At 52.0% G+C, this 25,219-nt stretch overlaps 1 protein-coding gene across 1 annotated transcript; it reads left to right on the top strand.

Moving 5' to 3' along the window:
• The first annotated feature begins 4,441 nt into the window (after nucleotides 1–4,441).
• On the top strand, nucleotides 4,442–22,271 carry TSKS (testis specific serine kinase substrate). Its single transcript, XM_047791641.1, has 11 exons — nucleotides 4,442–4,669; nucleotides 4,973–5,198; nucleotides 16,209–16,304; nucleotides 16,488–16,571; nucleotides 16,995–17,078; nucleotides 17,643–17,935; nucleotides 18,409–18,603; nucleotides 19,810–19,983; nucleotides 20,675–20,810; nucleotides 21,800–21,967; nucleotides 22,099–22,271. The coding sequence occupies exons 1-11, from the start codon at nucleotides 4,500–4,502 to the stop codon at nucleotides 22,174–22,176; spliced, it is 1,704 nt and encodes a 567-aa protein (XP_047647597.1). The 5' UTR covers nucleotides 4,442–4,499; the 3' UTR covers nucleotides 22,177–22,271.
• The last annotated feature ends 2,948 nt before the right edge of the window (nucleotides 22,272–25,219 follow it).

Raw genomic sequence — 25,219 nt, 5'->3', positions numbered from 1 at the left:
GAGCTGTGGTGTAGGTGGCAGACGCAGCTCGGATCTGCATGGCTGTGGCTGTGGCGTAGGCGTGGCTACAGCTCGGATTAGACCCCTAGCCTGGGAACCTCCATATGCCATGGGAAGCGGCCCTAGAAAAGACAAAAAGACAAAAAAAAAAAAAGAGGAACTAGAGTCCAAAGAACAGGAAGATTCTGTCCCTAAGGAAAAAGACAAAGCCACCCTCTTCCCATCCTTAATTCTCCACCAACCTCTCACCACTACCTCCAGCCCTTCACTCAGACCCTCCAGGAGCCAGAGAGCATTAATTCTAGGTTTTTGTTGTGGGAGAAGGAAGTCCTCATTCTTCCAATCATGGGTAGGGGGGGAACTCAGTCTCTCCCAACCCCCTCCAGGGCTCCAGAGTTAGCTAAAGCTTTTATTTTATTTTATTTTATTTTATTTTGTTTTTTTTAGGCCGCACCCCCGGCATATGGAGGTTCCCAGGCTAGGGATCGAATTGGAGCTACAGCTGCCAGCCTACACCACAGTCACAGCAACTTGGGATCTGAATCGCGTCTGTGACCTACACCACAGCTCAGGGCAATGTAGGATCCTTAACCCACTGAGCAGGGCCAGGGATCGAACCCGCAACCTCATGGTTCCTAGTCGGATTCGTTTCCGCTGCACCACGATGGGAACTCACTAACCCATAAAATTTTTAACCCAATATTTAATCCATACACCCACATATGATCGTGTCAACATACTTGACATTCTTATTTTCCTAAGTTTTTGGAATCTGGTGTTTTCTACATAGAGCACATCTCAGTTGAGACTCGGCAAGTCACAGACTCAGCAGCCACAGGGCATTATTGGATGGCAGAAAATTATAAGACGGGATTGGAGCAAGACCATTCTGGGGTTCAGGGGCTGACCTATTGCTAAATTTTAAGACCAGGCCATGTAGAAGTTCATGTGTGAGGGTCCAGATGAGGTTGAGGCAAGGCTTCCTTGGGGTTTTTTTTTGGTTTTATTTACTTTTTTATTTTTTTGTCTTTTCTAGGGCCGCACCCGAGGCATATGGGGGTCCCCAGGCTAGGGGTCTAATCAGAGCTGTAGCCGCCTGCCTACACCACAGCCACAGCCATGCAGGATCCGAGCCACGTCTGCCACCTATACCACAGGTCACGGGCACGCTGGATCCTTAACCCACTGAGTGAGGCCAGGGATCGAACCTGCAACTTCATGGTTCCTAGTCGGGTTCGTTAACCACTGCGCCATGACAGGAATTCCAAGGTTTCCTTGGTTTTAAGATGGACCATAAAGAGGGAACCCTAGGAGCCCCTTGAAGAGCTCAGGGGTTGAAACACAAAAGCTTCTAAGACTTTGACCAGCACAAATCAATTCCTGATTTTCTCTAGAAAAACTGGAGTCAGCCCCCTCCTCATTAATCACCAGACACTCTTGCCAGCTCCCCTCTGTGTCTTCACCCCAAACCAAAGCCAGAATGCACCCCGAAGCCAGCCACCTCCTCCCATCGCCACAGCCTCCCTCTGTACAGGCCACCACCACTGTCATCTTTTGCCTGGAACCTTGCAGCAATGTCCTTGGCCTTTCTCCCTGCTCCATCCCGGCCACTCAGGGTGCTTTTTGCCATAGCAACCAGCCCCACCCTTCCCCAGCTTAAACACAGCAGCCACCTGGCCTCCTCTTGGCCATTGAAACCTTCCAGAACCATCCCTGTTCCCTGCCGACCCCAGCTTTCCCCGTGGCTTGCTCAGCCTTCAGGTCTCAGCACCACCTCCCCCCTTTAGCAAGAACTTCTGGATTAAGGGTTTTTTTGTTTTTGTTTTTTGGTCTTTTTGCCTTTTCTAGGACTGCATCTGCGGCATATGGAGGTTCCCAGGCTAGGGGTTCCTAGTCAGATTCATTAACCATGGAGCCACGACAGGAAATCCCAGATTAAGGGGTTTAAAGCCACCACTCCCTGTTTTGCTTGAACACATTATAAAAGTTTTTTTTTTTTTTTTAATGTATCTTAGCTTGGAGTTCCCTCATGGCTCAGCGAGTTAAGGATCCAACTGCTATGGCCCTGGTCACAGCTGTGACATGGGTTTGATCCCTGTCCTAGCCATGGGTGTGGCAAAACAAACAAACAAACAAACAAAAAAACCCCAGATACACATTACTGTGTATAAAAGAGATAGGAGTTCCTGTGGCGGCACAGGGGTAACAAACCCGACGGGTATCCATGAGGATGTGGGTTTGATCCCTGGCCTCGCTCAGTGGGTTAAGGATGTGGGGTTGCCGTGAGCTGTGGGGTAGGTCACAGATGCGGCCCAGATCTGGTGTTACAGTGGCTGTGGTGCAGGCTGGCAGCTGCAGCCTCAATTCAGCCCCTAGCCTGGGAACCTCTATATGCCTCAGGTGCAGCCCTCAAAAGACTGAAAAAAAAAAAAAAAAGAGAGAGAGAGAGAGAGATAAAAAATAAGGCACAGGGAACTATATTCAATATGTTGTAATAACCTATAATGGAAAAGAATCCGAAAAATAATATATATGAATAATTGAAACATTGTAAATCAAATAGATTTCAATTAAAAAAAAAATTTTTTTTGTTTTTTGTTAGGGCCCGTGGCATATGGAGGTTCCCAGGCCAGGGGTCGAATCAGAGCTACAGCCGCTGGCCTACACCACAGCCACAGCAACGCAGGATCTAAGCCGTGTCTGCGACCTGCACCCACAGCTCACGGCAACACCGGATCCTTAACCCGCTGAGTGAGGCCAGGGATCAAACCCTCATCCTCTTGGATACTAGTCAGATTTATTTCCACTGCGCCACAATGGGAACTCCACCCCTACCAGGTTATTTTAAAGCAAGCTCCCCTCATCATATCATTTCATCCCTATCAGCCAGTTTCTTCTCTAACATTTCACTAGGAGACATTTTAAGTATACAGAAAGTCAAAACAATTATACAGCAAACACCCATACGCCCCTCCGCTTTGATGCTGCCATTAACATTTTATACCCCTTGCTTTAGTTCCCAGGCGAGGGGCTGAGTCAGAGCCACAGCTGCCAGGCTATGCCACAGCCACAGCAAGGCCAGATCTGAGCCGCCTCTGTGACCCACACCACCACTCATGTCAATGCCAGATCCCCGACCCACGGCGCGGGGCCAGGGATGGAACCTGCATCCTCATGGATACTAGTCAGCTTCGTTTCTGCCGAAGCACAATGGGAACTCCCCGGGGTTCTTAAAAGGAGGAAATGTGGACACAGAGATAATCAGGTCCAGAGGAAAGACATGAAGATACAGGGAGAAAGCGGCCATGAGCAAGGCAGGGAACGCCTAAGGACACGGGATACTAGGGGAGAGGCACGGATGTTCCTTCGCAGGAACCAACCCTGCAGGAATCTTGACCTCAGATGTCGGGCTTCCAGAATTACCAGACAATAACTGTGTGTGGTTTAAGCCACCCAGGCCTGGACCTTGTTCAGGCAGTTCCAGGGACCCGGCACCACTCTAGACACTGCAACGTGCACATCAACAACTAAGTTCACTATGTGGTTAGATTCTTTTTGTGTGTGTGTGTGTGTGTGTGTGTGTGTGTGTGTGTGTGTGTGTCTTTAGGGCCATATGGAGGTTCCCAGGCTAGGGGTCCAATCAAAGCTGCAGCTGCTGGCCTACACCACGGCCACAGTCACAGCAGATCTGAGTTGCTCCTGCAACCTACACCACAGCTCATGGCAACGCTGGATCCTTAACCCACTGAGCAAGGCCAGGGATCGAACCTGCAACCTCATGGATACTAGTTGGGTTGGTTACCACTCAACCACGATGGGAACTCCTAGATTCTTTTTTAATAGGTAGAATTCACTCACAATAAAAGGCTTAAATCCCAGGTGCACGAGTCCACAAGCTTAGACAAATGTCCACACCGCCAGTGCCGGGTTTGGATTCCCTTTCTCTCATGTACTGACATCTGGTACTTCTGCTCTGTTTCTGCTGCCTGCCTGTCCCCTCCTAGCACCCCCCCCCCATCTAAGATCCTCCAGGGCTGGCATCCATTCTGCCAGATCCTGGGAAAGTGACAAGTTCAAGGCCTTACAGGAAGAATCGCGTCTGGAGTCGGGGGTGGGGGGGGGGGTGCGGGGTGACCTCACTGTTCCTTTCAGGGAAGGCGAGTGTGGGCCCGATTCAAGGACTCGTGGTCCCGTCCATTGCAAGTTCCGGACTAGAATGAATGGATTCCATTGCGGTTCTAAAGCGGTGCGACAGAGGTGGAACTAGAATCCTGGCCAAGAGTTCACTGAGCGAACCCCACCCACCTACCCCCACCCCGGCAAAGTGGGTCCCCTTTCCCCAGCCCGGCGCCCCCCCCCACCCCCCCGCCCCTGGGCCCGATGGTTGGGTCCTTTATGAGGCAGGCTTGTGGGGCCAGGGCCCCTTAAGGGGTCAGGGATCAGAGTAGGTGGAGGGTCTCAGAGGGAGGAGCCCCTGGGAGCCGGGCCCCCCACACTCCATGGCGAGCGTGGTGGTGAAGACGATCTGGCAGTCCAAGGAGATCCATGAGGCCGGGGACCCCCCTGCGGGGGTCGAGAGCCGCTCCCAGCTGGTCCCCGAGGCTCCTGGGGGGGTGGCCAGCCCCGTCAAGGGGATCACGAAGAAAAAGAAGGCCGTGTCCTTCCTCGGGTGGGTTTGTCGCACCCTGTCGGGGACGGTCCTAGCGCCCTGCGCTGCTTCCAGCAGAGCAAGAGTCCCCCCGTGGGTGCTGCAGGCAAGGGGCGGGCAGGCAAGAGGGCAGTGGCCGGAGGTGGAGAGGAAGAAGGAACTATGGACGAGGGATGGAGGAGAAAACATCAGGGGTGGGGGCGGGGCTGGAAGTGGAAGAATGACACAGGCCCCGGGAGTGAAGAAAAGTGGCAGTTAGAAGAGGCGGTGAGGCTGGAGGGCCTGGGATGCACCTTGACCCTCCCCGATGGCGCTTCTCCCCAGGGTGGAGCCTCGGATGTCCCATGAGCCAATGCACTGGTGCCTGAACCTCAGACGGTCCTCCGCCTGCACCAATGTGTCTCTGCTCAACCTGGCCGCCATGGAGCCCACCGACTCTTCGGGGACAGACTCAATCACGGAAGACAGCGGCCTGCTGGCACTGCCCGTGCCCCCTGCCTCCCCCACCCCGCCCTGGGCTCCAGATGACCCAGACATCACGGAAATACTGGTGAGGGGCCCCTGGCTGGGCTGGGAAGATGGGGGGGGGAGGATGTGGGGGGAGGCGCCTTGATTTGGAATCAGAAGGTTCTTCCAGGCCCTCTCCTCCCAACAGTCAGCCACGAAGCTGTTCCATCTGGAGTGAAAGATGCTGCTGCCCAGGAGTTGGCCTTTAGTGCATTCAGTCATTTCCAAATGTCCTAGAGGAGGCTGGGGTCACGGATAGGATTCAGACCAAGTCCCCAGGGGAGCTCCCAGTTGGTGAGAGTGACAACCTGGGGTGATAGCTTCCATAATGGAGGGGACCCTGAAGATCCCAGAAAAGGGCACCTCCCACCAGGCTCGGGGTATCAGGGAAGGCTTCTTGGCGGAGGCGGGGTTGGAGCTGGGCTTTGACGGATGCATAGGAGTTCTCTGAGGCAACCACCTCAGAAGGTGAGGCCAAACTGGGAGGTGAGCAAGATCGAGGGGAATTTAAGCCATTCCTGACCACAGCATAGAATGCTACACCTTGGTCCTTTACCTCTCCCACCCACCTCCATCCCCTGGCCAGGCCTTTCCTGGCCCAGGCCCTGAACTGGCCTCGACATGGACCCTGAGACTTAAACACTAAATATAACCCTGGTCATGATGATACAATAAGATTCACGAGCATATGCTGGGAGCCTCAGTTTCCTCATCTGTGAAATGGAGATGCGTGCATTCTTTCAACAAATATTTCCTACTATGTGCCAGGCACTGGCCTAGGAATAGGACTTAACAACAGTACCCAAGACAGAGTTCTGGCTCTGACTGTACCCACCCCATGAGGTTGTCATGACCATGAAACGCAGTTCATTCATCTAAAATGTTGACTAGTCAGCCACAGGCAGAGTCCGTGTTGTCATTGTATTATCCCCATTTCACAGATGAAGAAAGTGAGGCCCGAGAAGGTTACGGAGCATACCCAAAGTCACACGGCTTCTAAGTAGTGGAGCCAGGCTTGGGAGTCAGGGCTGGGGGCCACCCTGCATTGATGGGGGCAGCAGAGGTCACCGCAGGGGCCCTAAAGAGGAAGGCCTTGGCCCAAGCCGGCCATGATCAAGGAAGGCTTTCTAGAAGAGTCAACCAACAAGCTGGATCTTGAAGATAAGGAATACAGGGAAGAGTGTTCCACCTAGCTGGAACGGCGTATGCAAAAGGATAGAGGTTAAAAAGAGCCTGGAAAGGAGTTCCCATTATGGCACAGTGGTTAACGAATCCGACTAGGAACCATGAGGTTATGGGTTCCATCCCTGGCCTCGCTCAGTGGGTGAAGGATCTGGCGTTGCCGTGAGCTGTGGTGTAGGTTGCAGATGCAGCTCAGATCTTGCGTTGCTGTGGCTGTGGTGTAGGCTGGCAGCTGCAGCTCCGATTAGACCCCTAGCTTGGGAACCTCCATATGCCATGGGAAGTGGCCCTAGAAAAGGCAAAAAGAAAAAAAAAGAGCCTGGAGAAAAGGTTTTTGTGGCTAGATTGGGGCATGGAGGAGAGATAAGGCCGGTGGCGGTGGCAGGGGCACAGGACACAGAGGCTGGGAAGCATGGGGATTCTCCAAGGCAACGGGGAGCCATTGAGGGTTCCTGGGCAGAGAAGAGGAGTGAGTCAGGCATTTGCGCTTCATTCCCATTTAATGAGCACCTACCATGTGCCGGGCACCATGCCACATCCCTTTGGTGGGGCGGGGGTGGGGAGTGTCTCGTTTTCCTCCCTTAGAAGTTCTGCAAGGGAAAGAGAAGCATCACCACCACAAAGAAAAAAATAAAAATGAGGTAGAGAGAGGTGGAGTGGCCCCTGCGTGGTCAGAGAGCTTGTAAGCAGCAGGGCCGGGACCAGAAGAAGCTTAGTGCGTGTGATGCTCTCCTTCCCTAAGAGCTGCCTCTGAACCCGGGTGGGAGATGTTTGGAGGAGAAGGACTGGAGTCAGGCAGGCTGGAGAGGAGGCGGGGCGGGGGTCCAGGGTAGGAGGACCAGGTGGAGAGAAGGGAGTGGACAGAGAGAGTCCGGGTGGGATGGATGGCCCCGAAAGCATCTCCTTGCCCTCTCGGCTGAGCGGCGCTCAGGCTTTGCAGAGGTCCGCCTCCCACCGGAGCTATTTCTGAGTCACATCCCCCAGTGGATTGTGATGCCTGAGAAAGAGCCCTGGGGGGGCCACGATCAAGGTCAGATGCAGCTGTGAGCTCACTGTGGGGCTGCCGGGGAGCATCGGCCTCCATGGGGCTTCAGATGCCTTCTCTGTGAAGTGGGAAAAGTGCTGACAGCCAGCACCTTAGGGTACGTGCGGGAACAGCCAGGCGGTGGACAGCAAGCACGCGGGCTAGCACTCGGCTCCAGAGCTCTTGCAGGAGAGAGGAGGGGGCGGAAATGCAGAGGGAAAGGAGCACAGGGTCCCAGAGAGAGGAGGGCCAGGACTCAGAGACGGGGAGACAGAAAACCAGGGACAGAGGAGGGGGACAGACACCCAGAGAGGGAAGGAACGGACCCCAGAGAGAAGTGAGACAGGGAAGTGGAGCGCGAGGGTGGAGACCCTGGGTTAGAGAGTGACAGGTCCTGCGCTGGATGGAGGGTCAGCCAAAGGAGGGGAAAGCAGATAGCTCTGGCTGCGGGTCTTAAGCTCTGACACCTTTATAGGCCAAAGGATGCAGCCAAGGAGGTGGTACCCCTTGGGGGGAAGGTTAGTGCCTCCCTGCAGAGCTGGCCAGGGTGGACTTTGGAGCCCAGCTTGGGATGCATCCTGCTGTTTGCAGATTTCCCTGCAGCTGCTGGGCGGGGCGGGGGAGGGGGGGTCTTGGTGCTGAGCCCATTCCTGGTAGGTCCTGCTCTGTCATCATTAAAGATGCTGACGCTAATCCCTGCCCCTGGCGTACTGCTCATATCGCCTTGACCCTTCCTCATGGCCCTCTGAGCAAGGTATCAACACTCCCAGTCGATAAGAAAGGAAACAGAGGAGTTCCCGCTGTGGCACAGTGGGTTAGGGATCAGACTGAAGCAGCTTGGGTCGATGCAGAGGTGTGGGTTCAATCCCCTACCCGGCACAGTGGGTTAGAGGATCCGGTGTTGCCATAGCTGTGGTGTAGGTTGTAGCTGCGGCTCGGATTCAAACCCTGGCCTTGGGGAAAGGAGGGAGAGAGGGAGGGAGGAAGGAGAAGGAAGAGAAGGGAGGAAGAGGCAGGCCTGGAGGGAGGAACTGGATTGCCCAGTCGCATGGCGTGTGGTGGCCAGGGAAGAATGTGTCCCCAGGTCTGACTCCCCCTCATCACTTTTCAGCCAAGACACAGAGGCTCTGCCTTTGCCATCCCTCAGATCTGCTCTCAGTGGAGCTAAGACTCCCCTCCAGTGACTCTAGCTGCCCCTTTCTTTTTCTAAATATTGACCCAGGGCCTTTCTAGACCAGCCTGCATCCCTCCCAACAGCAGCCCTGTGGGAGCTATTTGTCTCTCTTATTTTATAAGCAGAGGAATGGAGGCTTACAGAGGTGACGTCGCCTCCTGTGGTCACACGGCTAGGAAGTGGGAGACTGAGCTGACCCTGCGACCTCCTCCCCTAGTTTTCCAGAACAGCTGTGCACAGGAAACCCAAGACGTTCTAGGTCTTCAGCTTAAAAAGATCGCTTTGTGTATTGGTTAGCTATTGCTGTGAAACAAATGATTCCCAACCTTAAAACAACAAACCTGGCATTCCCACTGTGAGCGGTGGTGTAGGTCGCAGATGAGGCTGGGATCCAGAGTTGCTGTGGCTGTGGTGTAGGCCAGAACCTGGAGCTCTGACTCCACTCCTAGCCAGGGAACTTTCACATGCCTCAGCTGTGGCCCTAAAAAAAAAAAAAGCAAAACAAACAAAAACCTGCAGCAGTTCTGGCTTAGGGGGTCTCATTAGGTTACAGTCAAGATCGTGGCAGGGGCCGCAGTCATCTGAAGGCTAGACTGGGGCTGCATGTTGTTTCCAACATGGTGCACTCCCGTGGCTCCTGGTTGGAGGCCTCAGTTCTTTGCCACATAGGCCTCTCCTGAAGTAGCTGCTTAGGACATGGCAGCTGTCATCCTCCAGAGAGACCAAGAAGGAAGCCAGAGTTCTTTTTATGAACTAGTTTAAGTCACAGACCATCACGTCTTTTTGTTGTTGTTGTTGCTTTTTAGGGCTGCACCTGCAGCATGTGGAGGTTCCAGGCTAGGGGTCCAATTAGAGCTGTAGCCGCCGGCCTACACCACAGCCGCAGCAACGCCAGATCCGAGCCGTGTCTGCAACCTACACCACAGTTCATGGCAATGCCAGATCCTCAACCCACTGAGCAAGGGAAGGGATGGAACCCGCAACCTCATGGTTCCTAGTTGGATTCGTTTCCACTGCGCCACGATGGGAACTCCCCGGCCATCACTCCTGCCTTATTCTATTTACTAGGTATGAGTCACTGAGTCCAGCCCTTTCTCAGGTGAAGGGAATAAGGCTCCACATTTGAAAAGAGCATCAAAAAAATTATGGACTTTTTTTTTTTTAAATCGCCATGGTTTTTTGGTGGGGGGCATTGTTTTTTTAAAAAATATTCTCTTAATGATTTTTTTCCATTATAGTTGATTTGCAGTGTTCTGAGAATTTCTACTGTACAGCAAAGTGACCCCATCATACATATATACATACATTCTTTTGGGGCATTGGTTTTTTGTTTATTTGTTTGGTTTTGCTTTTTTAGGGCTGCACCCATGAAATATGGAGGTTCCCAGGCTAGGGGTCGAATCACAGCTGTAGCCGCCGGTCTACACCACAGCCACAGCCACAGGGGATCCAAGCCGAGTCTGCAAGCTACACCACAGCTCACGACAACGCCAGATCCTTAACCCACTGAGCAAGGCCAGGGGATTGAACCTGCGTCCTCATGGATGCTAGTCGGGTTCGTTAACTGCTGAGCCACCACGGGAACTCCTGGGGTGCTGGTTTTTAACTAATTTTTTTTTTTGTAGATGCCTTTCACCAGGATGAGGAAATTCCTAATTTCCTATTTCTAATTTGTTGAGTGTTTTTATCATAAAAAGGTGATAGATTTTGTCTGATGCTTTTTCTGTCCATTCGCATGATCCTGCCCCCCCCCCATATTCTATTAATATCGTACATTACATGGGTTAGTTTTTATGTTCAACCAATCTTACATCCTGAGATAAATCCCACTTGGCGTGGTGTATAATCCTTTTAAATGCTGCTGGACTTGGTTTGCTAGTGTTTTGTTTAATTTGTTTGTGGCTGTTTTCAGAAGGAACGTTGGCGTGTAGTTTTATGATCTTGTGATGCCTTTGGTTTTAGTATCAGGGCAACATTGGCCTCATAGAATAAGCTAGTTCCCTCCTCTTTATCTGGTGAAGTGTTTGAGATTAATGGACAGCAATTTTTCGTTTTTGTCTTTTTTTAGGGCCACACCCACGGCATATGGAAGCTTGCAGGCTGGGTTTGAATCGGACCTATAGCCACCAGCCTACGCCACAGCCACAGCAACGCCAGATCCAAGTGGGTCTGCAACCTATACCCTTACCCCATGAGTGAGGCCAGGGATCGAACCCGCAACCTCATGGATACCAGCCAGATTCATTTCTGCTGAGCCATGACAGGAACTCCAGTAACTATTTTTTAAATGATTGGTAGAATTAACCAGTGAAGCCATCTGGGCATTTTTCATTGGAAGTTTTGGGGTTTTTGTTTCATTTTGTTTTTTTGGTCTTTTTAGGGCTGCACCAACAGCATATGGAGGTTCCCAGACTAGGGGTTGAATCAGAGCTACAGCTGCTGGCCTACGCCACAGCCACAGCCACATCAGATCCGAGTCGCATCTGAGACCTACACCACAGCTCATGGTAATGCCGGATCCTTAACCCACTGAGCGAGGCCAGGGACCGAACCTGAAACCTCATGATTCCTAGTTGGATTCATTTCCACTGTGCCACAATGAGAACTCCCATTTTTGGTTGGAAGTTTTAAAATTATTAACTCAATCTCATTACTTGCTATAGGTCTATTCAGATGTTCTGGTTCTTCTTGAGTTTTGGTAGTTTGTATTTTGCTAGGAATTCTTCCATTTCATCTAGGTTATCAAATTTGATGACATACAATTGTTGAATGTGTTCCCTTAGGAGCCTTTCTCCTTCTGTAGGGTTGGTAGTAATGTCCCCTCTTTCCTTCCTGATTTTAGTAATTTGAGTCTTCTTCCTCTTTTTTGTGGTCAGTCTAGCTAAAGATTTGTTCATTTTGTTGACTTTAAAAAAAAAAACCAACTTCTGGTTTTGCTGAATTTCATCTACTGTTTTTCTGTTTGCTATTTCATTTTCCCTCTGCTCTCATCTTTATTATTTCCTTCCTTCTTCTAGCTTTGGATTTAGTTAGCTCTTCTTTTTGTAGTTTCCTAAGGTGGAGTGTCAGGTTACTGATTTTGACCTCATCCTTGATAGAGGTGTTTACAGCTCTAAATTCCCCTCAAAATACTGCCTTGCTGCATCCCATAAGTTTGCTGAGTTTTTTTTTTTTTGGGGGGGGGTCTTTTTAGGGCCCCACTCATGGCATATGGAATTCCAAGGCTAGGGATCGAATCAGAGCTGTAGCTGGTGCTGGCCTATTCCACAGCCACAGCAGGCAGGATCCAAGCCACGTCTGTGACCTACACCACAGCTCACAGCAATGCCAGGTCCTTAACCCACTGAGTGAGGCCAGGAATCGAGTCCATGTCTTCATGGATACTAGTTGGGTTCTATACCACTAGCCATGAAAACTTCCCATGGGTTTTGGTATGTTCTGTTTTCATTTGCCTTCATTCCAAAATATGATTTCTCTTGTGATTTCTTCTTCCAGTCATTTGCTCTTTATGAGTGTGTAGTGTTTTTATTTGGCTACTCTCCTGGATCAGATCCAAGCCACAGTTGCAACCTATCAGATCCTTAACCCACTGTGCCGGGTCAGAGATTGAACCTGCATCCCAGCACTCCAGAGACACTGCTGATTCCACTGTACCACAGCAGGAACTCCTATGAGTGTGCTGTTTCTTTCTTTTCTTTTCTTTTCTTTTTTTTTTTGGTTTTTGTTTTTTTAGGGCCACACCCATGGCATATGGAGGTTCCCAGGCCAGGAGTCCAATTGGAGCTGTAGCCGCCGGCCTATTCCACAGCCACTGCCACGCCAGATCCAAGCCACATCTTCAAGCTACACCATGGCTCACAGCAACGCAGATCCTTAACCCACTGTGTGAGGCCAGGGATCAAACCCACATCCTCATGGATGCTAGTCTGGTTCATTAACTGCTGAGCCACGATGAGAACTCCTGTTTTTCTTTCTTTTTTTTTCTTTTGCTTTTTAGGGCCACACCCGTGGCATATGAAGTTCCCAGGCTAGGGGTCCAACTGGAGCTACAGCTGCCGGCCTACACCACAGCCACAGCAACTGTGGGATCCAAGCCTCATCTGCAGTCTACACCACAGCTCACAGCAACACTGGATCCCCGACCCACCAAGCAAGGCCAGGGATCGTACCTGCATCTTCATGGATACTAGTCAGATTCATCTCTGCTGAGCCATGACAGGAACTCGCTGTTTAATTTCCACATGTTTGTGAGGTCCCTGAATTTCTTTCTGCTATTTATTCCTATTTTCATTCTTCTGAGGTCATCAAGCTCAGAGAACATACTTTGTATGATCGCAATCCTTTTCAATTTGAGACTTGTTTTGTGACTTATGTTATGGTCTATCCTGGACCATATGGACAATGTTTCACGTAGACTTGAAACAAATATGTATTCTACCACTAGGTGGGGTAATTCTATAGATGTCTATTAGGTCTGGTTGGCTTATACTGTTGAAAGGAGTCCTCTGTCTCCTTTCTCATCTGCTCCCTAGTTGTTCTATCTACTTTTTGTTTGTTTTTTAGGGCCATACCGTAGTATATGGAGGTTCCCAGGCTAAGGGTCCAATTGGAGCTACAGTTGCCAGCCTATACCACAGCCACAGCCATGTCAGATCTGAACTGCATCTGCGACCTACACCACAGCTCACAGCAATGCTGGATCCTTAACCCGCTGAGGAAGGCCCGAGACCTCATGGTTCCTAGTCAGATTTGTTTCCACTGTGCCATGACGGGCACTCTTGTTCTATCCATTCTTGAAAGTGAGGTATTGAAGTCTCCAACCATTACTATCAAATTGTCAATTCCTCCCTTCTAGTCTGTCCATTTTTGCTTCATGCCTTTTGAAGCTCTATTAGGTGCATATATATTTCTGACTGTAATAATCCTTCTCAAGGACTTGACTCTCATTTTGGCCAGTTTTCATTGTTTTTTTTTTAATGGAGAGGTTGGATTTGGGGGTTCCCAATTCCACTTTTCTGATGTCACCTTAATACAATATTTCCCATTGCACTTGTTCTCCAGAGCAGTCACGCAAGAAACGTGAGTGATGTTGTGCCCAGCTCACAATGGAGGAAATTTGTTTTCTCTTTTCTCTTTGTGTATTTGTTCAGTGGCTGTGAAAGAAATCAAAGTATCTGGTTTAAGCAGGATAGTTTATTGCCCACATAAATGTCTCAAGTACAGCAGGTCTGCTCTTCAAACATAGATGGGTTACAGGCTCCAGTGTTCAGCTCTTAAGACACAAGTCTGGCTGCTATATCAAAAAGACACAAAATTGCATAGTTTAAACAAGATGGAAAATGTTCTTTCTCTCCTATATAAAAGTATTCGTAAGTGGTTGGAGTTGAGTATGGTGGCTCTATGGTGTTGAAGATCCGGTCTAATTTTTTTTTTCAATCATTTTTGGCCACCCCATGGCATATGGAGCTCCTGGGCCGGGGGTCAGATCCGAGCCACAGCTGTAACCTATGCCACAACAGTGGCAATGCCAGATTTTTAATCTTCTGTGCCAGGCTGGGGATCGGACCTAGTTCCAGCACTTCCAAGACACCAATGACCCCTCCTGCGACACAACAGGAGCTTCAAGGATCCAGTCTTCCTTTATCTTCTGCCTTCCATCTTTTGTTTTGTTTTGTTTTGCTTTGCTTTTTAGGGCCACACCTGTGGCACATGGAGATTCCCAGGCCAGGGGTCAAATCGGAACTGTAGCTGCTGGCCTACACTAGAGCCACAGCAATGCCAGATCTAAGCTGTGTCTGCGACCTACACCACAGCTCATGGCAACCCTGGATCCTCAACCCACTTAACGAGGCCAGGGATCGAACCTGCATCCTCATCCATCCTAGTCAGATTCATTTCCACTGTGCCATTGACGGGAACTCCCTTTTTTTGTTGTTGTTGTTTTTAGGGCTGCACCTGTGGCATATGGAAGTTCCCAGGCTAGGGGTCGAACTGGAGCTGTAGCTGCTGGCCAAGACCACAGCCACAACAATGGAAGATCCAAGCTGCATCTGTAAACTACACCACAGCTTGTGGCAACACCAGACCTTTAACCCACTGAGCAAGGCCAGGGATCAAACCTGCATCCTCACGGACACTATGTCAGGTTCTTACCCTGTTGAGCCACAATGGGAACGCCTTCTGTCTTCCATCTAATGGCCCAAGACGGCTGATCTTGCTTTAACTATCAACTTTTTTTTTTTGTCTTTTTGCCTCTTCTAGGGCTGCTTCCTGCAGCACATGGAGGTTCCCAGGCTAGGGGTCCAATCGGAGCTGCACCACCACAGCCACAGCCACAGCCACGCGGGATCCGAGCCTCGTCTGCAACCTACACTACAGCTCACGGCAACACCAGATCCTTAACCCACTGAGCAAGGCCAGGGATGGAACCCGCAACCTCATGGTTCCTAGTCGGATTCGTTAACCACCGAGCCACGACGGGAACTCCAGCTACCAACTTTGTAGGGAGAAAAAGGGAGATGTTTTCCCTCCTTTCCTTTATTAAAGGCATGGCTTGGAAATCTCCTACATTATTTCTCCTCACATTCCATTAGACAAAACTGAGTCACATGGCCACCCTGGCTGCAAGGGTGCCTGGGAAATGTAGTCTTTGGCTGGGCCGTCATGTACCAGGCTAGGTCTCCTACATGTGTGGAAGATGGGAGAGTGGATTCTGTCACCTGCAGCCCTCCTGAGCCAGTTTGACAGGAATCACAAAGCATTTCACGGTGATATAAGGCAGCGATGAGCAGAAGCCATATGGTGTCATGGTTTAAAACCAACGCTCCAAGTGTAAATTCTGACAAGGCCACTTCAGGTACATGTGTCTAGGACAGTACAAGGGACGTCCCCTCTCTGAGCCTCATCTGTCTCACTTGCAACATGGTCCAAACAACCTCCACAGACATGGTGTTGTGAGGCTTAAAGGGAAAACATGGAGATGCTTGGCTTGGTGCCCAGGGCGAGCTTGTATCTGGAAGGTGGGTTATCTTTAGAATTCACCACTGCCTGGAGAGACAGACAGAGCATGTGCTTTCTTTTGTTTGTTTGTTTGTTTTTGCTATTTCTTTGGGCTGCTCCCGTGGCATATGGAGGTTCCCAGGCTAGGGGTCAAATCCGACCTGTAGCTGCCGTCCTACACCACAGCCAGAGCAACTCGGGATCCGAGCCATCTGCAACCTACACCACAGTTCACAGCAACGCTGGATCGTTAACCCACTGAGCTAGGGCAGGGATCGAACCCGCAACCTCATGGTTCCTAGTCGGATTCGTTAACCACTGTGCCACGACGGGAACTCCTAAGCATGTGTTTTTAACAATTTACCTGATTTCCATGTGTGGACTCGAAAGGCATTTATTTCAGGTGAAGACCATCCCCTCCCAGAGCTCAGCTCGTCTCTCTACCCCTGCTCCCTTCTGGATCCTACTTATTTTTCTTCCCACCCCCTAAGCAGAACACAAATCCGCTCCCCGGCTTTATGGAGCAGGAATCCGAAGAGGCCAAGAGGCACAGCCCTGGCCCCCAAGTCCACAGCTATTTCGGGGCAGAAATCAAGGTGTAAAGCCGCTTCTGGACTTTGGCTTGGGGCTGGGCTGTGCCCCCACGCACCCACCGATCTCCCCTTCTTCCTCAGAGTGGGGTCAACAGTGGATTGGTCCGCGCCAAAGACTCCATCACCAGCTTGAAAGAGAAGACCACCCGCGTTAACCAGCACGTGCAGTCGCTACAGGTACTCGGACCAGCCCGCCCTGCAAACACTTGCTCTTCCCGCAGGGCCATCCTCCAGCTCAGCGCACCCGTCGCCCAGTTGGGGAGACCGAGGCGCAGAAGGGCCAAGGACCTCCCTGCCTCTCCCCACCCCTGGGCTGTCTCCTTGAGGCTCTGCCTAACCCTCCTCCCTTCCGTGCTCCAGAGTGAGTGTTCTGTGCTGAGTGAGAATCTAGAGCGAAGGCGGCAGGAAGCGGAGGCGCTGGAAGGGTACTGCAGTCAACTCAAGGTGAGCGGCTGCAGGGCAGGGGCGGGGTGGGGAGAAGGGAGCCCAGGTAGGAAGAGGCTGAGAGGCAGAAGGGAAGAATGAGTGGGGGACAGGAAAGGGGGAGAGGGGAGGGGAAAGGGAGCCTGGGCAACGTCTGAGGAAGAACCAGGTCTTTAGCCGAGGCAACCCAGCCGGGACAGGGCAGACCCATAAGCAGAAAGCAGACCTTGCAGAAGGGGGGCGTGTCTTGGATGCGGGATTGGGGTGTCTTGGATGGGGGGGTTGGGTGTGTCTTGGATGTGGGGTTGGGCTGTCTTGTGTCTTGGATGGAGGGGTTGGGTTTGTCTTGGATGCAGGACTGGGATGGGAAAATAGCGAGGGTAAGGGCTGGGAGGCGGAACTGGAATGGGAAGGCAGGGCCCCCACCCTGGTGTCCTGACCCAGGAGAACTGCCGGAAGGTGACCCGGTCGGTGGAAGATGCTGAAATAAAAACCAACGTCCTGAAGCAGAACTCTGCCCTGCTGGAGGTAAGGGGGAGCGGCCCAAGGATTTGGGGAAGGGGATCAGACACCTGAGGTCCTTGAGGTAGACTTCAGGTGGGACTTCCCGCCCTGCCGCCACCACCACAACCACACTGCCCCTTCACGTCCGTGGTCCTCCTTTTCCATCAACAGTCTTATTCAAGTCCCAGGGCGAGCGTTTCAGGTCGGACTTGGAGTGGGGATGCCCGTCCTGCCCACTCATTTACCAACAAAATGTTGGAAAAGCTTCAGTTGTTCTTTCTATACAGGAGAGACTGGAATTTGCCACCTTGGGGGACTGAAGTAGGGGTGGAGGGTTGGATGGAGCCGTGGAGGTAGGCATTCAAGGTTAAAGCGAAATGGACACCAGCTAGGCTTCCAGTGGGACATCCTTCCCTGGTAACAGCAAGCAGGAGTCCATTTAGACTTCCAGTGGGACTTCCCAATATCCCATCCTACATCCATTTACTTTCTCATCTCAGGAACTCATTGGGCGGAATTAGGGGTGGAACTGGTGATTGTGGGAGGCAAGGGGCCAGATTTGGTAACCCTACCCTCCTCCTGGCCCAGGAGAAGCTGCGCTACCTCCAGCAGCAGCTGCAGGATGAGACGCCAAGGAGGCAGGAGGCCGAGCTGCAGGAGCTGGAGCTGGAGCAAAAGCTGGAGGCTGGCCTCTCCCGGCATGGCCTGGGCCCTGCCACCCAGCCTCCAGGCTGCTCCAGCCTGCCAGGGAGTCCCGACGAATCCCAGAGACCACGAGGCCTGGCTCCAGGTGGCTGGGGGATGGGGCCCCGGGCAGGGAAGGGCCCCATCCTGAGTGAGCAGGAGTTGCAGAAGGTCTCAACCGGCCTTGAGGAGCTGAGGTGAGTGGCTTCCAGGCAAGGGCCCAGGAGGTGAAGCCCTGAGGGGCCTCGTAGGGAGTGTTTTGGCGGCAGTGACCCAGAAGGGCAGGAATTTGAAGAACTGAGTTTTGAGCAGAGGGCCGGAAGGCAGGGAGGTGGGCGGGTTTTGGGAGGTGGCAGGTCTTTGGAGGCTCAGAACTCAGAGGAATAGGGCTGGGGTGAGCGGTATCTTGAGAAGGTGTCTGGAGAAGCTGATGTGGGGCTGGGAGGCAGGTCGGCCGAGGGAAGGCCAGGATGCTTGATAAGAGGATAGAGGCTGGGTTCTGGAGTACAAGAGAGGATTCCAAGAAAAGGACATGACAGGAGAATTCTGGGACTAAGTGGGGCCGGACTCGGTAACCCTATCTTCCTACCCCGCGTGGTCTTGGCAGGCCGGTGTCGATGGGGGACTGTCCAAACCTAGCCCTGACCCGTTCCTTACCTCTGCCCTCCAGGAGGGAGGTGTCCTTGCTGACCGCCCGGTGGCATCAGGAGGAGGGGGCTGTGCAGGAGGCCCTACGGCTGCTCGGGGGCCTGGGCGGCAGGCTCGACGGATTCCTGGGCCAGTGGGAGCGGGCGCAGCGCGAACAGGCGCAGACCTCACGGGGTCTGCAAGAGCTGCGGGGCCGGGCGGACGAGCTGTGCACCTTGTAAGGGCCTGGGCAAGCGCACAGTGTGGGGAACGTGGGGGGGCGGTTCCTTGAGGGAAAGGGGTGGGCCAATCATCTGGAGCCAATCAGGTGGGTGTGCCGACAAGCGGACGCTCCAATTAAAGAGTAGGGTGGGGCATGTCATACCTACTAAGGACTGAGGGGCGGAGCCACTTCGAAAAGATGTGCGTGCCATTCCTTAAAAGGACAAAGGGCAAGGCGAAGTAGAAACAGGGGAAACTAATTAGAGAAGGGGGGGCATTACGGATATTAAACCACAAAAGGAGGGAGCAATCAGAGCAAGAAAGGGGCAAGGCGGGGTGGGATATTGCAAACTGAGTGGAGAGGAGGGAGGTGCAGGACTAATCTCGGGTGGTGCCATTGCTGGGACTACAGGTTTCCCCGCCATTCAAAAGTAAAACAGGGAGTTCGCTTCCTGGAGCAGTGGTTAACAACCCGACTAGGAACCATCAGGTTGCAGGTTCGATCCCTGCCCTCGCTCTGCGGGTTAAGGATCTGGCGTTGCCGTGAGCCACTCATGGCAGACGTGGCTCGCTGTAGTTCTAGTGGCAGCTACAGCTCTAATTCGACCCCTAGCCTGAGAACCTCCATATGCCGTGGGTGAGGCTCTAGAAAAGACACCCCCCCCAAAAAAAAAAGTAAAGCAGGAGTTCCCGTCCTGGTTCAGCGTTAACCAACCCAACTAGGATCTATGAGGATGCGGGTTTGATCCCTGGCCTCGCTCAGTGGATCCCGCGTCTAGGTGAGCTGTGGTGTAGGTCGCAGCTCAGATCTCCTTCCCTGTGGCTGTAGCATAGGCCGGCAGCTGCAGCTCCGATTGGACCCCCTCGCATATGCATATGCTGCGGATGCGGCCCTAAAAAGATTAAATAAATAAATCGAGTTACAGCACAGACGCTCATAGACAGCAAATGCTGGGATACTGACTGCAAAGCTATGGTGGCTTGATGCTGGGATACTGAGTGTAGCTCCCAGTGTCCTTGTCGCTGCTTTGCGTCCTTCTTCTGAAACAGCTTGCTGCAAAACGAATACTTTGAGCCTTTTTTCATAAAAGCAAAAATCCTCAAATCCTCGGTTTTAATGTAAGTCTTTTATAAAAGTGTAGCAGTGAACTTTCAAAAATCGGGAGGTACCTGTATAGTGTTGGAGAGGCGACCTCGCTGACTGCTTGCTCCCATGCCTCAGGGTGGAACGGTCAGCAGTGTCTGTGGCTTCACTAAGGAGCGAACTGGAGGGGCTGGGCCCAGTGAAACCGATTCTGGAGGAGCTTGGGCGGCAATTCCAGAGCTCTCGAAGAGGGTCTGACCTCTCTATGAACCTGGATCGGGGCCCCCAAGGCCCCTGTGCCCGCTGTGCCAGGTAAGGGGACAGCGCCTGGCTCCAGGTGCCTTCTGAATCATACTGAGGACAACGCATCGAAGGAGAAGAGACTTTAGCTAACGGTGGGACGAGGGTGGGATTCATTGTGGGAGACGGGGCATCCCCAAGTACTGTCGCAGGGGCTAGTCCTCGTTATGGGAGTCCCAGTTCTTTCCCCGTCCCCCACGAGGTGCAGTCAGTGTCTAGGGGAACGCAAGAAAGACGTGATAGTTGATACCTCTCAAGCACCCTGGATTTCTAGTGCATTGTGGGAAGGTTGGGAAGTGGTACTGGCTGAGTTTCGCAGTGCATCTCAGGGAAGTGAGGTCAAAGGGGCGTTTGGAGAGCCAGTGGCTACTGTGCTTGATCCGCATTAGGAAGGGGGCCCTTCCAATACCAGATGCAGTCAGTTTTAACTAGTGCATTGTGGGAAAATGTGAGACTTTGATGAACTGAGGGCCATCGGGTGCCCACTGGGAGTGGGAATCCCCGGGCACTGTGGGAATTCCACACGCATGGAAACCAAAGCATACCCGATGCACTGTAGGTCGGCCCTAGTGCATGGTGGGAAGGTTGCCTGGGTGCACAGAGGACACGGGACCTGAGTGGAGGCTGGGCAGGTGCACGTGGGGCATCCTGGGAATGGAGTCAGTACTAGGCCTCTTTAACCTGGTGACTACCCATCCCCCAGCCAGGGGCAGCAGTTGTCCACGGAGTCCTTGCAGCAGCTGCTGGAACGAGCACTGACCCCGCTAGTGGATGAGGTGAAGCAGAGGGGCCTGGCTCCTGCCTGTCCCAGCTGCCAGAGGCTACACAAGAAGATTCTGGTACCAGGGATCATGGGCCACCAGGGTCTACTTTTCAGTCAGGGCAGGGGGAGGGGAGCCCCAGGCGCAATGATCCTGCAGGATGGGAAGGGTGAGCTGTAGGCAGCAGGTGTTGGGGGAACATCTGGCTCTAATACTTCGGGACAGGGAGGGGCAGGCAGTGTGGTGATCAGTGAGTCACAGGTCCATCATTATCCCGGGTGATAGACTTGCGCCCAACGCATGATGGGACATTGGATCTGGTGCATTGTGGGACACGGGAGGCAGATGCCAGTCTATAGCTTCACGGAATACAAGCCTGACGGACCTTGGGAGGCACTGCATTATATGGGACCACTGAGGTCCGACAAGGAGCCCAGCTCACAGTAAGCTAATGCATTGTGGGAAACGGAACCACAGCGCCTCATGAGACACTGAATCATAGACTCAAGCCCAACAGCTGATGGAACTTGAGGTCTCTGTACATTCTGAAACCTAGAGATCTGAAGTAGGATGAAGTTGCAGTGAGACAGACAGACGAGGCAGTAAGGGATGCTCGTGTGGCAGTGTCACAGGACCAAGACATGATAGGAATGGAGCCTGGTGCATTGTGGATTCAAGGGAGCTAGAACACAGAAGACTATCGTTATGACAGAGAGGCCAGCCTAATGACACATAAGGAGATGTGGGGGCTTGTAAATTATGGGATGTAGGTGGTCACCACATGATGGAATACTGGGGTCCAGACATCAAATGCACGATGGATCGTGGGCATGAGGGGACAAGGTGATAGATGCCGATTTTAGTGCTGACAGGGACAAACACGGGCAACAGGGGACAGAGGGTGGGACAGACAGGAGTCTAGTGCCCAATGGAATTTGGAAGCCCAGTGCATTGTGGGATGCTGGGCTCAGTCTTAAGGCATGATGGGATATTCTGGGGGAGGAATGTGGGCCCCGTGGGAACCCTGCCCCTTGCCCTCCGCGATCCAGATCCCCCTCCACCCCCAGCCCAGTCCAGCAAGCCCAGCCGCATCTACACTCCCCTCCCCAGGAGCTGGAGCGCCAGGCCTTAGCCAAACACGTCAGGGCAGAGGCCCTGAGCTCCACCCTTCGGCTGGCCCAAGACGAAGCCTTGCGGGCCAAGAACCTGCTGCTGACGGACAAGATGAAGCCGGAGTGAGGGAGCAGGCTGAGGGCATGGGAGGAGGGTGAGGTCTTGGGGCAAGGGCCTGAGTCACCCCCACCTTCCACACCAGCCCTGTGGTGTCTGGCCTCACCAGCCCTCACTCCCCACTGTCTCACTGCAGGGAGAAGGTGGCTATTCTGGACTATCTCCACTTGAAGATGTGCTCCCTCCACGATCAGCTCAGCTACCTGCCACTTGAGGGGTCCATGGGGACAATGGGGGGAGGAAGTGGGGGGGCAGCCCCCCCAAAATGTGGGGGCCCAACCCCTGAGCAATAAACGGCCCCTCATGCTGGCATGAATTCTGTCTCCTTTTTGGCACCAAAAGAGGGCTAGTAAATTGCACACACACACACGAGTTCTTATCGTGGCGCAGCGAAAACAAACAAATCCGGCTAAGGAACCATGAGGTTGAGGGTTCGATCCCTGGCCTTGCTCAGTGGGCTAAGGATCCAGTGTGGCTGGGAGCAGATGTGGCTCAGATCTGGTGTTGCTGTGACTGTGGCATAGGCCGGCAGCTGTAGCTCCGATTAGACCCCTAGCCTGGGACCCTCCATGTGCCACAGGTGCGGCCCTAAAGAGCCAAAAAAAGACAGCATTGCACACACAGAAAGCGCCAGCCTCTGTGCTCACTATGACCTGATCCTATGGTTCCAGAGAGATGCCAAGTCGTTGAAAAGGAGGTAGGGGGCAGCAGTAAGGTTCTATGGTAGAGCTGGGGTCTTACGCTGACTTTCACTAGACAGTGATATCAACTGCTGTGCAAACATCACCATCCCCTCCGAAAACCTTGGCTGCTCATGGCAATAAACCTATTATCTCACACAATTTGGGAGAATCAGGAATCTGGGAGTGAGAATCAGGCACACTGGATCAGGGGCTTTATGGCTTTGCAGGCAGGATGTCAGCTGGGGCTGTGGTCCTCTGAAGGCTTGACTGGGGCAGGATGGTTGGTACGCTTTCAAGAGGGCACACTCATCTGGCTTTTGGTCGAAGGCCCCAGTGTGTCTTAGCAGCTAACAGCCCCCACGACAAGCAGTCTGAGGACTAGCAGGAAGCTAGGGTGCCTTTAGGGACCTAGTCTTTGAAGAGGCACACCGTCACTTTCCCTCTGCATAGTCACTAGAATCGAGCCATTAAGTCTGCATCATACTCATAGGATGTGTCAAAGAATTTGCAGACATATATATATATTTTTTTTTTTTGTCTTTTTGCCTTTTCTAGGGCTGCTCCCGCAGCATATGGAGGTTCCCAGGCTAGGGGTCCAATCGGGGCTGTAGCCACCGGCCTACGCCAGAGCCACAGCAACACAGGATCCAAGCCGTGTCTGGAACCTACACCACAGCTCACGGCCATGCCAGATCCTTAACCCACTGAGCAAGGCCAGGGATCGAACCCACAACCTCATGGTTCTTAGTCAGATTCATTAACCACTGCGCCACGACAGGAACTCCACTCCTGGACATATTTTAAACCATTACACTAATACTATTTTCTTCTAGATGAAGTATAATATAAACAGAAAAGTTCACAAGTTAAAAGTATACAGCTCTGGAGTTCCTGTCGTGGCACAGTGGAAACGAATCTGACTAGCATCCATGAGGATGCAGGTTCGATCCCTGGCCTTGCTCAGTGGGTTAAGGATCCGGTGTTGCCATGAGCTGTGGGTGCAGGTCGCAAACACAGCTTGGATGTGGTGTGGCTGTGGCTGTGGCATAGGCCGGCAGCTACGGCTCCGATTCAACCCCTAGCCTGGGAACCTCCATATGCTACGGGTGTGGCCCGGAAAAGAAAAAAGACCAAAAAAAAAAAAAAAAGGTGCTATTTCTGAGTAGCATAGAACTTAAAAATGTCTAGAAATCTAAGATATGCCATTATCTCTATAGCAAACTGTAAAACATTACTGAGAGACGTTAAAGACCTTAACCAAAGTGGAGTTATACCATATTCATGGTTTAGAAGCTATAAAGATGTCACCTCTCTCCAATGAATTTATAGAGTTGAAGCTAGCAAATATGAAATTTTTTTTTTAACTTTTTTCGGCCACACCCACCTCCTGTGGAAGTTCCCAGGCCAGGATCAAACACGCACCATAGCTGTAACCAGAGACACAACACTGATGATGCCAGATCCCCAACCTGGTGAGTGATCAGGAAACTCCAGTGATGAGACGTATTAATGTGGCTTCATTTGTACCCACAAGATAATGGGAACTAGAGGAATCTAAAACCCCTCTGAGAATGAAACATTATTCTCATTTTACAGAGTGCTAGTGTCCCTCAAAATTCTTTTTTTTTTTTTTGCTTTTTAGAGCCGCACCCGTGGAATATGGAGGTTCCCGGGCTAGGGGTTGAATCACAGCTACAGGTGCCAGCCATAGCTTTAGCCATAGACATGCCAGATCCAAGCTGCAACAGCTCAGTACAATGCCAGATCCTTAACTCACTGAGTGAGGCTAGGGATCAAACCTGCATCCTCTTGGATACTAGTCAGGTTCATTACCCCTGAGCCACACTGGGAACTCCTCAAAATTCTTACATTGATGCCCTGATTCCCAATGTGGTAATGGGGCCGTTAGGAGGTAATCAGATGAGGTCATGAGGGTGGGACCTCATAATGGGACTAGTGCCCTTTATATTTATTTACTATTTATTATTTTTAGGGCTGCACCTGGGGCATAAGGGAATTCCCAGGCAAGGGGCTGAATCAGAGCTGCAGCTGCCGGCCTCTACCATAGCCACAGCCACACCAGATCTGAGCTGCATCTGTGACCCACGCTGCTCTGCCCACACTAGCTCCTTAACCCACTGAGCAAGGCCAGGGATCGAACCCCCAGCCTCACAGACGAGATGGGTTCTTATCCTGCTGAGCCACACCAGGAAACGTACTAAGCCCTTTTAAGAGGAGGACACGGCAAGAAGGCAGCCACCTAAAAACCAAGGAAACAGGCTTTTGACCAGACACTAAATCTGCCAGGACTTCAACCTGGAACTTCCCATCCTGCAGAACAGTGAGAAATAAATCGCTTAAGCTACCCAGGCCACAGTAGTTTGTTAATAGCAGCCTGAACTGACCAAGATACAGAGGAAGAAATCGGTCGAGAGAGGCTAAATTATTTCCATGAAGATACTGGGCAAAAGAACCAGTGTTACAGTACACTGTACAGTCCTCCTAGAGATAGTCTATTTTTTTTTCTTTCTTTTTTTTTTTGCATTTTAGGGCCATATTCACAGCATATGGAGG

This window comes from Phacochoerus africanus, chromosome 8, assembly GCF_016906955.1.
Source record: "Phacochoerus africanus isolate WHEZ1 chromosome 8, ROS_Pafr_v1, whole genome shotgun sequence".
Lineage (NCBI taxonomy): Eukaryota > Metazoa > Chordata > Mammalia > Artiodactyla > Suidae > Phacochoerus > Phacochoerus africanus.
The sequence above is the reverse complement of the archived record's forward strand: the minus strand, read 5'-3'. Positions and strand labels throughout refer to the sequence as shown.